We start from the raw sequence: 15561 nt of genomic DNA on the forward strand, positions 1-15561 counted from the left end.
ACAAGTCAGATGAAAGCAATGGAAGTGCTGAAATGTTGAGGACAATACCACTGTTTTAAGAAAAAAGATAGATGATGGAACTGATGGGAGAGATGAAAGCAATGAAATTGTTGAATGAATTGATACCGCTCTCTGACTTTAAGTGATGGTTATGATTATGAACAATTTATAAATGAGCTTCTTAAGTAAAATTGTATACAATCAACGATTGATGGTTTTTTTTAAAAATTGTGTATAGGTTTTAGAATTTTTATTAAATTTTATTTTCAAATTCAGTATGTGTGGCTTAAAGTGATAAATTTATCTAATTTTGAGTTATTTTTATTGTTATTACTAGGTTGATGTTATCAGTATTAACAAAGTGTTCAAAGTGTATTAAAAATTTGTGGAAAAATTGATTAATGTTTTGAATAGATGTGTGGTAGCTAGTGAATGATTGTAAAGTAGTAATTTTTAAAAAAAATTTATATTAACTAGATCCCTCGCATGTGATTGGGTTATTTCCGAATTTACTGCCTGAAGAATTTCGTAGTAGCTTGGAATATCCTGATAGATTGCCTAATTTGCAAGGAACTGAGTTAGAAGATGGACTGGTTGCATTGACTAATTATCTTGTTGAAGTAATTCTGTCATATTTTTTTAAATGTCCTTTTGGTTATTTTAATTTTATGTTTAAAGTGCAAAAATTTTGTATGCTTTCTGTAATACCTGCTATTTAATGTGTTGTAAAGCTATTTTTAAATAAAGTAAAGAGTGATTTTATTTAGTATGGAATAGTTTACTTTTATAGCTCATACTATTTATTATAAATAAATTTTATATAAGAAAACCTAATTTCTTTGGTCTGAATGCCCTTTTGTTCAGATTTTGACATATAGAACAATAACTAAGTTACATTTCATCTTGTCACACAAATTCATTATTTTACCATTCAAATTTTTTTTATCTGCTAGGCAGTTGAAAAAACAAAATGCTTTTTATCTACTATGCAAGCAAATTCTGAACTAAATATAAAAGTATAGTAAAATGTCTATATGACATAATTCTATAAACTACTATTTTCCCGAAATTGGATTAACTTAACAATCTCTAAATCAAACCAAAATCAATAAATGAGTTGGATTTTTTTTTGTAATTCACTTGGGCATTTTAATTATTTCCATAAATATTATTTACTTTAGTGTATATTTTTGTGTTTGAAAATATATTTGTATTTAAAGTATAAGTATTGAACTGTTTCATGTTTCAAAGATTTTGTGCCATGCTTAGCAGTAAAGCTTATTGATACTCGGAATGATTTGTATAACACAAAATTCTACATAAAGCAAAGCGTTGTAATGATCTTTTGATCTATATATCATTAGGATATACCTTTTTCAAACAGGACTAAAATTTTATAATTGGATTTGATCTTGAGTTTTGTGAAAAAAATGATACATCTTTTATAGAAGAAAGAGAATACTACTTTTATGAAAATTAACTATTCTCATAAAAATTAAAAGAGTAATAATATTAGTCTTCATTTACTGATCATTGATCGTCATGTTTTTGATATTACACATAATAACTATTAATAATGCCTGGCGTTTTTCTTTTCTCTTTAGATTCGAAGTAGACTTCTCTCAGATAGTAATAGTTCTGTGCCATCTATGACTGCAATAATGGAACCAGGGAAAACGAAGTTTCGTTCTAAAAAACAGCTCTTACAAATCATTGACACGACTTTACTCAAATGTTACTTACAGGTAAAGTTATGTAATTTGTTTTGTTCTAAACTACAATTTCTTTTTAGTTTGGTTTTTTATTAAGGAGTTAGTCTATTTTTTTTAAACAAAAAAGAGCATATTTAGGTAATTTTTTTTGCAAGCCATTGGAATAAATCAAAATTCTAAAAATTGTTATTAATATTCTTTAAAAATGAAATTTTTCTTGTAAACCACAAGTGAAGTTTTTCAATGAATCCTTTCTTTTTGAAGGGTATATTGATGGATAACAGCACCTTCGGTCAAGATAAAAAATTAAATTGTTTTTTTATTTTAAATGAAAATTGATATAGAAGTACTAAATAATAATATTGCTATGGAAGTACTAAATAATACTAAATTTCCAAAAAAGGAATATTTTGAAAAAAAAAAAAAAAAAAAAAACTTTTTGGAAGTCCTGTAAAATTCTTTAAAAAACTAAGAATAAAAAGAAGTAATCCTACTTCAATTAAAATGAAAAACAATTGTTTTTAAATGCAACTAGTTACAGAAGTACTTAGAAATGCCAAACTGTACAGAAGTACTAAATTTTGCAAAAAATTGTGCATTTTTTAAAATAAGTAAATAAATAAAAATTTCTGAAAAAAAACCTTCAGAAAATTGTTCAATGCAAACAATAATAATATTGAAAAACTGTGCTTTATTTTCTTCTTGAGCTTTGAAATTCAGATTTGTTTTTAGATTCTATTTTTGACCAGTATTCTATTTTGAATAACTTGTTATTAAAATAAGAAATATCTAAATTAATTTTGTGTCATTGATTTTTAATCATTTGATGATTCAGACTGTAAGATTATAAATTTTTTAAATTTTACTACTATTTCTGCCAATGTGGAGATTTATTTATTAAAACGATTTGTTCAATGAGGTTTCTATGAAAAAAATACTTTCCTTTATTTAATATCTGCTTGTCTGGGTATCTGTTTTTTTTAAAGCTTTGAAAGTTAAAAAAAAAGAAGAAAAAAAAACTATCTTTGAGGTGGATAAAAAGACCAGTATTTTAGTCAGATAAAAAAAAGATGTATTAAGTTTAGTTACACGAAAACAGAACTTTTAACTTGTTCATAAACATATGTCTATATTAGACTGGCATGTGATTGAGGTTTATGTAATGTATGCATGTTGCATGTATGTAAAGTTTGCTGTGCATATATATTTTTAATGTGCACTAACGTCTTATTTTAGACTAACGATGGATTAGTAGCCTCCTTATTGAGGATGAAGGAAAACTACTGTCACATTGATGAGTCTGAACGCGCTCTGAAATTGCATCAGAAATATCGGGAATTATTGATACTCTATAATAAGAAAGGAATGCACAGAAAAGGTATATATTAAGTTTTTTGTGACTTAATGATGGTTGATTGATTTTAAAAATGTAATTTTTTCATATTTTGCTTTCATTTTTATTTAGTTTGTTATTTCTTAAGCCTATTTTAAAGTTTTTATATATTTATTTGTTTAATCTTTTAGTTCATTAGATTCTTAATCTTTTTGACCGACCTTTCGGCTGAACTTTTCAGGTGAGAGATAGTTATTTTTGGATGATCCAAATAAATCCATTGAGCTTGATTATTAAAACAGAAACAAACAAGGTGTTAAGATTTCGTATCAGTATTTAATGTTATGAAAAAGCATGTATTCATCTATGCAACACATGAAAATATATAAGCTGTTTTCAGATCTCTGATCTTGCTAACCTTTCTTTCCTGTTGCTGTTGACTAGTATTGATTAGTATTGTCCACTCTTTACTTTAATGTTAGTAATCAAGAAAAAAAGTTTCACATTTCTTACAGGTTTTGAATAAATTCTTTTATACTCAATTTTAAAACATTCCTTAATAAGTTAAATTTTAAATTTAGACGAGTCCTGAATTTAAATTTATAAATAGTGAATTTTAATTTTATGTGTATAAAAAGTTATAAAGTGCAAGTAAGACTTTTAATTAGGAGTTTGTAATAAATTTATGCAAAATGCTGTTTTCAAAGTAATTGTTTGAACTGATAATAGTATGTCTGGGTATGTAATTTAATGCAAAAGGCTCTGACTGGAGCATTACGAATGGAACTGTCCAGTCATAGCAGATGCTCGAAAAATTTAGTACCTTTTTTGAAAATGGGAACCCTTTTTGTTCATTTTCTCAAAGAGCTTAATTGTTTAAATGCTATACATCTGTAAATATATAACATAAATATCCTGCTCCATTAAATGATTTTCTATGTTTAATAGATTTTCGTTTGGGATTATCAAAAATTTTTATTTAATGACGAAAACCATAAATTCTATGTTAAGATATTTTTGAAAGGATTTTTCATTATTTATTAAAAAGAAAATATATATTTTGCTAATGCACTCCTGATTATCTTTCTCAATATGGAAAAATTATCTATGGTCCTGTTCTGTGACATACTTTTTTATAATAACGTAAACAAAACGACGTAAGTCTTGAAATCTCAAAAATAATTGCAACAGCCAGCTTCATTAGTTGAAGATCATTATTGAAATCCTATTTAATAAAAAGGACAAAGATCTTTCTGTACAAAGTATTGATCAAATCAATCTTGACTTATGCCTCAGAGACATGAACCTTTACAAAAAAGACCTTGGAAATCTTTGAAAGGAAGGTCAGGGCCAACTGTATTGAGGGTTTTTAATACCCTCTTTCTCTCTCCTTTTTATAAGGGAACAAAAAGCACAAAAAACAGATGAAAAGACCGTGTGAATGAGAACTTTGTTATCTTGAAAGGGAAGAACTAGAGATCAATTTCTAAGAGAAGCAGATTGGGGAAAGTTTCTATGGAAGATCCATGTTGTGACAATGCTGATGATTTATTGGTTATTCTAGTTGCATTTTCCTCATAGTTATAATTCATAAATCAAATAACTCATTTACAAGTTAAACATTTTATTGGTACTGTGAAATCTGTCAAGTTGACCACCAGTCAAGTTAACCTCTATTATCAAGAACCAAATTTATTCTACATAATAAAAGAGAAATCTTTCCACTTGTTAATCTTGTTTGTGAGCCACTGAATTAAGTCTGATTTATTTAGGAGTGTTATTCTACACTCTTCATAAGTTGATCAAAATGTGAATCATAAGTTGATCTGAATTTTATTCTAAAATCTTCTTAAGTTCATGAAGAAAAAAAACCTTTTTAGAAAATTTTCTAAGCTATTGTGTTATGCATTAGAATTTCACTGAATAGGTAAAACAGTATTAAAAGCTATTCTGAACTCTATTGTGAGTTAATCATATGAGAGAATTATTTTTAACAAATATGTTTTTAAGTTAACATTAAACAAAATAAATTTTTAAATGTTGAATCAATGTTAAATTTTCTAATTGCATATATGTTATAGCACATTAGCATTTTAAGAAATTATTTTTAATAAATGTTCTTTAACTCACTGACGGTTCTGCATTTAAAAAGTTGTATTTTAATGTGCAGTCTTCTCCGCTTAGTAAAACTGGCTTTTCAATGTTAATAGATAGGGGAATAGTGTATAGGAGAGAAACATTCTCCCAATTTTCTAAACCGCCAGTTTGTTAATAAAATATGAATTTTTTTTAAAAAGTTAATTAATTTATTAAATTCAAATAACAAATTATAATTTATTCTGCTACTTGATCTCATGGGGTGTTTGATGCATAAAATTTTAAAGTAATTTTAAAAAATTTAATTATGTTTATCTTTATTAGGAACATATTAGAAATGAAAGAAGAAACACAATGACTCAATCTTTCTCTCTCTTATAAGTTGACCAACTGTCTAAGTAGACCCCTAAAGCAATTAACCGTGTTTACACCAGTTCCACTGTACTGCAACAAAAAATCACTAAAATATGTGGCGATTTGAACTAATAAAATAACTTTTTTTCCCTACTCCAACTCAAATTATTGATTGTGATATTTTGAAATCTTGATACTTTAATTTCTATATATAATACTTATAAATCTTATTCATTTTCAGCTCTTGAATTGTTAATGAGGCATGCCAAAAAACCTGATTCCTCTTTAAGAGGCCATGAAAAAACTATTCAGTACCTCCAAGATTTAGGTAATTTCTTATAATCAAAAGTGGATAGTTGCAGTAATGGTTTTAATAATTTTTTTAAAAATTAAGTTAGTTTGAATAATCTCTTTTAGAAGTTGCAGCATTCTTTGTAGAATTTTAATGTCTGGTTGTGTTTTTTTTATTATTGTCGTTTTTCAAATTAGATCAAATTAATTTTAATCTAATTAGAGCTTTAACTGAATTTCATTAATTTTTGTTTTCTGTCTCCATGTTGATTGATTGTCAGCCAATGGAATTCAGGTTTCCATGTGGTTCAGTATAGAGAGATGTACTTTATGTTTCACTTTATATTTGCTGTGTTCTTAAATGTTTATTATCATGTTTAATAATTTTTTTTTAAACTTTCTCCAACTTTTCCTAAAACCATTATTATTTTACACAATGAATGTAAAAAGCATTAAATGTTTTTCTCAAAAGTGTTAAAATTGGTAATTCTAGTATCAGTGACATTTTTTTTCCTACATAAAAATCATTAGATTTGAATAAGATTCATTCATCAGAAATCATTAGATTTGAATACCTTAAGATCAAGCTGATTCTCCAAATGGCTATAAAATTTTACATTGTTATACCAAACTACTAAGGTACAGAAATCTTTTTAATTGTTGTTTTAAATTCAAATGCAATTTCTGCTTCTGATTTCATGAAGAATTGCTCCAAACACTCAATCATGTTACTAAGCTCAAAAAGTTTGGGTTTTTCAACATTGATGAGGAAAGGCTCATATATTTTCTGTGCTATCAGTCTTTATTCTATCAGTAGTTAATGCTTGGACAGTTAAGGCAGGTAATGAAATCAGTTATTGTTCAGTTATATGAGTTAATTATTAGAAATTAATAAGGCATGTTAAAAGTTAATAATTTATTAAAAGTTTAATTGTTAAGATTTTTAACTGTGACCGCTTTTTAAAAACATGTGGCCAATTGTGAGAATGAAAAAATTAACATGGTGCATAGCGTTTTTAAAAAGTGCTTAAAGGTGCTTATTTTCAATTTTCGTTTTCTAAAAGCTCTTAAAGGTGCTCTTTTAATTGGGTGTTTTTAAAAATTGCTTAATTTTCTCTTTTCGAAAATGATTTTTTTCTTTACCATGTTTATTTTCGATGCGTATTATGCAAAAGCGTGGTTTTCACATCGTTCTATTAAACGTTTTCACAATTCATTCAACCACAATCTATTTCAGCGTACCGTCAGCTCATAGCGTATGAAAGAGCCAATCATTTTACAGGTTTGATGAAATACTTGCGAATCCGCATGTGCGTATAGTGAGCTGGGTTTTGTGAGATTATTGCACTCTCACGTGCAACTCTGCTGCATTTTGCCAGATATTGTCAGTTTCAAGCTTCACTTTCTACCCTCTGAAGTCAAACCGAAAAGTCCCTTGATCATTTTATAATGGCTAATATAATTAAGAAAAGAGTTCTTTGTCAAAAACTAGTTATTTTATCTTGATCATGTTAAGTCTTTGAAAATTATTTTGCATTTTGTTAACGTATATAGTGCTTTAAAATATTTTTTGTGTGCTTAAAAAGTACTTGAAAGGTGCTTATTTTTTTTGAAAGATTCGGCTATGCACCTTGATTAATGTAAGATCTTGAAGCATTTCTTAAAATATGGTAAGCATTACAAGGTTTATTTCTAAAATGAAGAAAAATGTAAAGAAACAACAGTTAAATAAAGTAATTTTCAGAATGTTTTGAAAATCATCATAATAATTCCATATTTATGAAAAAAAAAAAATACACATGGGATGCATTTTTGACAGAAAAAGTGGTTATCATGTGGTGACTGGCAGATAATTTTTTAATTGCTGTTTATTATATTTAGTTGGAGAGTGGCAATCGTAAATTCCCCCTTTAACAGAGTAGATTAAAAATTGTTCTATTACACCAAACACCCAATCGCATTACAAAGTCATATCATATTTGATACTCTGAACATTAATTATGAGAAGCTCATATAATGTATCTGCATTAGTAAAGAATACTTTACCAGTTATTAAAAAATTATTACATATTATTATTCGTTTTGTTAACTTGTTTCTTTATATTATTGTAGGGGCTGAGCATTTGGAGCTGATATTTGAGTTTGCTAAATGGGTTTTAAAAGAACATCCGGAAGATGGCTTAAAAGTATGTGAAAGCAAAGCATTTTCGTCCATTTTCATAATTTATTATTATAATATTGCGTGTTACTATCTATCAAGTTAATTTCACAAAACTACATTTTTGTTTAAATCTCTAGTCAAAGTCACTAAAAAATTGCTATTGTGGATTATATTCACCAAATGTTACTTAGTCAAATATAAAATTATGAAAGTTTTTTGAAATCGGATTAAATTTTAGTTTTCACATTCAGAAAAATAAAATTTTGAATATTAAGTAACTATTGAAAAATGTAGATGAAGATTTAAGTCTCAGGAAATGTATTTAAAAACCTTAATATAATCTGCATAATAACTTAACTGAAAGATCGGGTTAAGAAGTGAAAACATTCAGATTTGTTGATTCTTGGAAATAACATGACAATTTTAATTTTAAAAGAACATATATATAATCTCTAGGAAACCTAAATGTCACATTTCATATATAATTTTTTCACTTTTACTTAAAATTTTCATCTCATTTTTGCACTTAATAGTTTAAATATGTTTTATATTTATGCTGTTAAAAAAGAATTTTTTAAATTTTTTTTTTATCTTTTAAACATTTTTCCATTTTACTAAATTTTTTTATTAGTAAATATATTTTTTGTAAAACTTTTTATCATCTTGACTCTATCAACTCTGAAAAAAAAATTTTTTTTTTATACATTTATTGGTCACATTTTTAAGTTGATATGACACTTTTCTGAAAATTCCTATTTAAAATAGACTTATTAACTCATGCTTTTGAATAAATCTAATGTTTTCTTGAATTTATTTTTAATCAAATTACATAATATTTATAGGGTATTTTAATCTTTTTTTTGCAGTGTATTAATTCTAAGATTCTTTATTGAGTAAATATAATGATATCACCAACAATTTTCATATCCCAGCTGTGTTACAGAATTTTATATTTTAAATATGCTAACTTATTTAGGATTTTGATTAAGGCTTTCAAATGTGATATCAATTGAGAAATTAGCACATATTATCAAAGTGCAAAGAAAAAAGTTAAAATTTTGCATTCAGAAGTGCATTGAAAAATTAGCATAAATTATCATAGTGCGTAGAAAGTTAAAATTTGTTTTTTTTTTCCTTTAAAAAAAATTGTAATTAACACCATACTAATTATAAAACATTTGGTAGAAAGTCTGCACTTTAGTACTTTAAAGTCTTTAGTAAAGTAATCGGAAAATATTCACGAGAGCACTTCTGGGTGTTGGTGAACAAAAATGTTAAATTATATAACATATATATACACAAATAATAAAATAATACAAAAAGGAAAACAATAAATGGGAAAAAACCAATAGTCTTCCTCAAGACACATCTATTAGTATTATTTAATGCCATATTTCTGAATAAAGAATAATTATCCTAAGATAAAAATTATAAATATATATCTATATATATATATGTACAGTCGAACCTCGTTAACTCGAACCTCCATTTCACGAATTTTTCGATATCTCGAAGAAAAAAAAATTCACTTCAAATTTTCTATACACTCAATGTTAAAAAAAAACTTGATTTCACGAATTTTTTTTTTCTAATGCCTCGATAACTTGAATTTTTTTTCTTCATAAATAGTATAGATTTTTCTTCTGAAAATAAAAGCTATTGAAAAAAAAAATAAAAAAATTTAAGAATAGAAAGCCAATTCTCATTATGATAAATTTTTTTTAAAAAAAAATGGACATGAAGACTTCAGTGGCATGGAATGATGTGTCTTTCTTTATGATAATGAATGGCTTCAAGAAGGCTGGATTCATTAAAGATCACGAAAGTAGTCAAACAATCAATATCGTTAATTCTGCTGAAAACTACACCGAAAATGATTGGGACAGATTGACATGACTCGAGAAACTTGATGACATGGAATTTCATGACTTTGTAAACGTAGATGATTCAGTAACAGTATGTGGTCAGTGGGATGACAATGATTTCATCGCTCAAATGAAAGCTTCTTGTGAACTATCAGAAGAAGAGGATGAGGAAATCGAAGATTTACCACCCAATGTTACTAACAAACAAGCACTTTCTGCAGTGTACACTGTAAGGAGATTTATTGAGAGGCAGCCAAATATGTCAGAGGAGACATTTAAAGCTATAGTCCACTTAGAAAGTGTTACAGACAAACTTCCTTACAGATCTCTAAAGCAAGCAACAATTGAATCTTTTTTTAAATGAAAGTGTAAAAAGTGTTATTAGAATAAATATGGAATAGTAAATAAGGTATGTAAAGAGCATTTTACTTTATTCTACCATCAATAACATGCGATTTTCGATAATTCGAATTTTCGGTATCTCGAATTTTTTCTCCTCTCCCTTCAAGTTCGAGATATCGAGGTTTGACTGTATATATTTGCAACTTGTTATACAAAGTGTGGCAGTGCACTGGTTGATTTAGCATCAGTTTTTGTTTCGGTTTAGTCAGAGTTGAGAGAATGGTGTTACCACTATCACGTTAAAATTTTTGAAGCTCTTTCAGTTACAATGAAGCTATAGATATTCTGAAGCTGTGATGGCATTTTATAAAAATTCAGGAAAAATTTCAATGAATTTCCGGAAATGCTGCAATATATAAGTAATGGGCTGTATTAACAGAATTGTTGCTGAATGTTTATGGAGTCTGCATCTAAAAGATGTTATTTTTGAAAAATAATGACTTTTTTTTCAGTTTAGAAATTAACTGCTTTTATGTTTTTTCTGTATTGCAGCCAATCTCTCTTAATAAAATTGTTAAAATCTCCAAACTCAGTGCCACATCTTGTAAATTTACCAAGCAAAATATACTAGTTTTGTCTTTTTTTAAAAATGAAATAATGTATTTAAATTAATATGCATTTTTTTATTTTCAGATATTTGCAGAAGAAATGACTGAAACTGAACACCTTCCACGCTCATTAGTTTTACAGTATTTATGTGAAACAGAACCAGATTTAGTGATTCCTTACTTAGTAATTTTTTTTTATTGATAATTATACTTTTAGTTTAGTACAAGTATTTTAATATATATTTTTGTGAAGCTAAGTTAAATTTTTTTCTAATAGCAGTTTTTTGTGTCATTTGCTTTGCAGTTTCTCAATCATTACTTAAAACAATTGTCTGGCCTAAAATGATGGCTTTGATTTCTATTATTTAAAAAAAAAATCAGTAATAAAAATATTAGACAAATAATATTAAGCCAACAGCTAAGAAAAAAAAAAGACTATTTGTTATTAAGCAGGGTTCATAGCATTTTTAAAAAGTGCTTAAAGGTGCTTATTTTCGATTTTTAAAAGCCCTTAAAGGTGCTTTTTTTATTGGGTGTTTTTAAAAAGTGTTTGATTTTCCCTTTTTCAAAATGAGATTTTTCCTTTACTATGTTGATTTTTGCTTCGAATTATGCAAAAAGACACAGTTCACATTGTTCTATTATTCAACGTTTTCACAATTAATTCAACCCTAATCTATTTTGGCGTATTGTCAGTCTACCGTATTAAAACGCCATTCGTTTTACATGATTCAAAATTTCATGATTTTTGACAATTGTCAAAAACAATGCCAAAAGATTTTTTTTTACATGACAATTAAAACAAGATAAAATCATCAATTCTCAAAAACTTTCCAACCCTGCCTAATTATGATATTTCTTAAAGTGGTTAAAAATATTTTTGAGTGCTTATTTTTTGTTGAATAATTTGGCTACACACCCTGCTTAAGGTCTCCAAATAAATATAAATAATTATTCTTATATTATAAAAATGGTTTTTATGTGATTATTTAATCTCTTAATTTTTAAATTAAATAAAACTAATAGAGTTTAATTTACGTCTTGCTTACTTAGTACTTTCACTTTATTTTCTGTAGGAATTTATTATATGCAAATGGGATGAAGAAAATAATCTTTTCCACAACACTTTGGTGAATAAATATTGTGAAAAAATTCTAGTGCTACTTAATGATTATCGAAATGCCCTTCCTGAAGGTAAACTTTTTATTTAGCTTTAAGCTGTTATTTAAATTTTGTATTAAATTGGTACAATTTAAAAATGATATGAATAAACATTGATTAAAAATGATATAAATATACAATACAATGATTCAAAATACAATTTAAGAATGATATCAATATGAACTAAATTTCATAAACCCAAATACTACTGCTGAAAATAATCTTCCTTCGCTGTACATACTTAGAATTCTACAGTTTTCAGTTTTCTTCTGTTTTTATCACCAGTCAGTGATCTAGATTTCTGGGAATCATATCCTATGTTAGAATAATTCTAATAATTCAGTTAATGAGTTTTCTTATATCCTATTCTTTTTCAAATGTTTGAAAATCTATATTGTTTTAAATTCACAATTTGCTATTAATGAAGTTCTCACCCTACCACCTCATACCGGTCTTTTATTTCTTTTGTTTAATTATCTTGTTCAATGCTTATCCTTTTAAACTTAGTATGCCTGCCATACGGCATTATTTGTGTTTCTTTTCGCGCTATTTAGCATAGCTTTACTCAATTTTCTTACATTAAAACTGGATTCTCATTAAATACAACCTTTATAAGTGTATTGTACTGTATTTTCAGATTGTTGTGCAAATTAAATTGTAAAAAATCTGACCTATTACTTTGAGTTTTATGTTCACTCAACATAGTTAATATGGGAGGTTCACATTTTACTGTATCTCTTATTTTATTGATTAGTACATTTAACCATATTGTACCATTTTAATGAAACATGCATGCATTTCTTTTTTTTTAGGTCATTCTCCTGCTCCTGCTGGCCAAGAACCAGGAGAACTGGGAGTTTTAAGAAAAAAACTTCTGTTATTCTTAGAAGGATCTGAACATTGTACTGTTGAACGGTTTGCTACTTATATGATGAACAAAGGTTAGGACTTGTTTTTTTTAACTTGAAAAATGTGTTTCATAAAATTACTACAGTAAAACCTCTCTTCAACAATATTTTGGGTCTAAATAAATATATTGTTATAGAGCAGGGGTTTCCAATTTACATGAGGCCGGGGGCCACAATTAAAAACACAAATAAAATGGCGGGTAGCAACTTTATCAAAATTTTACGTTGGACACTTTTATGTTTAAAGGAACATTAAATATTACTGTCAGATTTTTACCAAGTTGTACAAAGCAAAAGTATTGAATTACAAATTAAAATACGAAGTAGATTTTTAAAAATATTTTATTGAATATTAAAAAATTCGGGCTACAATAACTTTAATGTGCACCTATGTATTAAACAATTAATGTGCAACAGATATCTAAATGTTAGGATATAAAACTTTAAAAAGGTTGGTATTAAAACTTGCATAGTAGCACACAAAATGTTCAATGAGAAAATTGAGGTTAGTCTGCTGCAACCACCAGAGAATGGATATTTACATTTTAAATTTAAAATTTACAAATGTGTGTGTAAAGATTTTCGTCCAAAATGAGTGGTTTCAAAAAGTTAAATCGGAGAATTTCTTTGAGAAAATTTCTGATATACACATACTAAATTATATTCACAAAATACAAAAAAATAATATAAAGAGCAACATACACGATTATTTTTGTATTTGAATAAACATTTTCTTGGATGCAAAACCTGAGAAAAAATTTTTTTTGCACTGTTGGTTTGTTGGTGTAAAGAAATTTGGTTAAAACTAATTTTTAACATTATTTACAGTTATATAACAAGTTATTAGATAAATATTAACGATAAAAAAAATTATATGTTGTATAAAGAGTCACAAAATTCTTAGAAATTGTGTCATTATATACATCATTGTTTTTCTAATTGAAATTAAAAAGTAGTCAAAATGACTTCCTAGGGCAGGGATGGCGAACCAATGGCACGCGTGCCATTTATGGCACGCGACACAATATTTTGGGCACTCCACCGATCACAATTGTTGTTACACTATGAATTGTTATTACACAAATGTTATTACACTATGAAGCTTATGTAACAATTAAATTAAAATTCACAAAAACAAACAAAATAATAAACAATTATTAATAAAAAAATTACAAATTAATACTAAAAAAGCAATTAATAACCGTAAAAAACAAGCTAACAGTAAATAACTGGCAAAAAAAATCAACAGTCCTGCTTAAACTATAAATTCATCATCTTACAACCTATTATAAGTTATTGGTCATCTAATCTGCAACAACAGAAGTCACACTGATATTACTTTAAGTGGAATTACGTGTATAACTGAGACATTGCAAAATGTTTTTTTTTTTCAATGTAAATAAAGAGTTTTGAGTTGATAGTATTTAGTATTATTATTTTCCGAATAATCACAAAGTCAAAATTATTTGACGGCACGTCTATGACCTCATTAAGCAATTTTTTAGAAAAAATGGCACGTTGGTGTATAAAGGTTCGCCACCCCTGTCCTAGGGCAATCTAGTGTTACAGAAATTTTAAAAGCTAGGAAATATGTAATGCCTATTATGGCACAGTGACATCTTGGATGGAACTTTTGGTGATGGTCAGCAGTGAGTCTTGTCGTGTCAGAAAAGATGAAAAAAATGGCAAAAGATGATAAATTAAAGATTTTTTTTACATTATTTAGAAACCAATAATAAATGGAGAAAATAAGGTTGAAATTTGGAAAAAAAATCGTGGGGTTTATTGCTTTAGAGAATTTCGTAATATCGAGAGGAGCATAACATTAACTCATAATGTCATGTTTGTCGGGACCACGAAACATTATCGTAATAAAGGAAATTATTGTATTGGATGTAGTAGTAGTGAGAGTTCACTGTTTGTGTGTGCAAAATGTAATTATTTCAAAACTTTAATTAGATGTATAATTACCGTGTAAAAAAATGCCTCAATATAGCAGATATACGGTATGTTTTTAAACTTTCTATTAATTTTTCAAATCCTCAGTCATTTTTATGATATCTTATACAATGCACTTTAAATTTTTTTACTAATATATTTTCTTTACTATATTATTATTCACAAAATTTCATCTCACATACAGTTCAGGGTTCCCACGGTCCTTAAAAACTGCTTAATTTTTTATTTTGGAAAATAAGGGCCCTTAAAAGTACTTAATTTTGGTACAAGTCCTTAATTTTTTAGCATCACTAAAGGATAAGCAGAATGTTACATAAAAATCTAAATCTACTGAACTAAAAGATCCTTAGATTTTAATAATCATTTTATTCAGTTAACATTGCAACTTAATATACTGTTTTTTAATTTTTGTTCAGTTTTTGGTTGCTTTAAAATGAGTTAATTTTTTTCACCAGAATGTTTAGTAGCATTATGTAAAGTTAATTCTTAATAGAATGTTTGGCTGGAAATAATTTTGTTTAAGTTCATCATAAAAGTAATAACATGTTTGCTGGTCTAGTAGTGAAATATAAAAACTTCCTGTAATAATTTTTTCAATGTTTTTGCCAATTTTCTTTATTTACTTTTTTTTTTAACATACATGAAAACTTAATTTTACAATTCAATTTCAATGAAGTCATTAAAAATGGAATACATATTAGTTTAATTTGTTAACTTTTACAATCTAAATGACGTTAACTTTTAACAATCTGAAATTTTTTTCTCCTGCA

General features: G+C 26.8%; 1 protein-coding gene across 1 annotated transcript in view; it reads left to right on the plus strand.

Annotated features, from left to right (window-relative positions):
* Vps39 (vacuolar protein sorting 39) overlaps nucleotides 1-15561 on the plus strand; it is a 43950-nt gene that overhangs the window by 19814 nt on the left and 8575 nt on the right. Inside the window, exons 13-20 of the mRNA XM_043054184.3 lie at nucleotides 478-620; nucleotides 1605-1745; nucleotides 2949-3090; nucleotides 5738-5824; nucleotides 7900-7973; nucleotides 10849-10947; nucleotides 11840-11957; nucleotides 12737-12865. Coding sequence (XP_042910118.2) covers nucleotides 478-620; nucleotides 1605-1745; nucleotides 2949-3090; nucleotides 5738-5824; nucleotides 7900-7973; nucleotides 10849-10947; nucleotides 11840-11957; nucleotides 12737-12865 — 933 coding nt within the window. The remainder of the gene's footprint in view (nucleotides 1-477; nucleotides 621-1604; nucleotides 1746-2948; nucleotides 3091-5737; nucleotides 5825-7899; nucleotides 7974-10848; nucleotides 10948-11839; nucleotides 11958-12736; nucleotides 12866-15561) is intronic.

Source organism: Parasteatoda tepidariorum, chromosome 5 (genome assembly GCF_982258835.1).
Source record: "Parasteatoda tepidariorum strain Cologne lab strain chromosome 5, Ptep-v5.0, whole genome shotgun sequence".
NCBI classification, from domain to species: domain Eukaryota; kingdom Metazoa; phylum Arthropoda; class Arachnida; order Araneae; family Theridiidae; genus Parasteatoda; species Parasteatoda tepidariorum.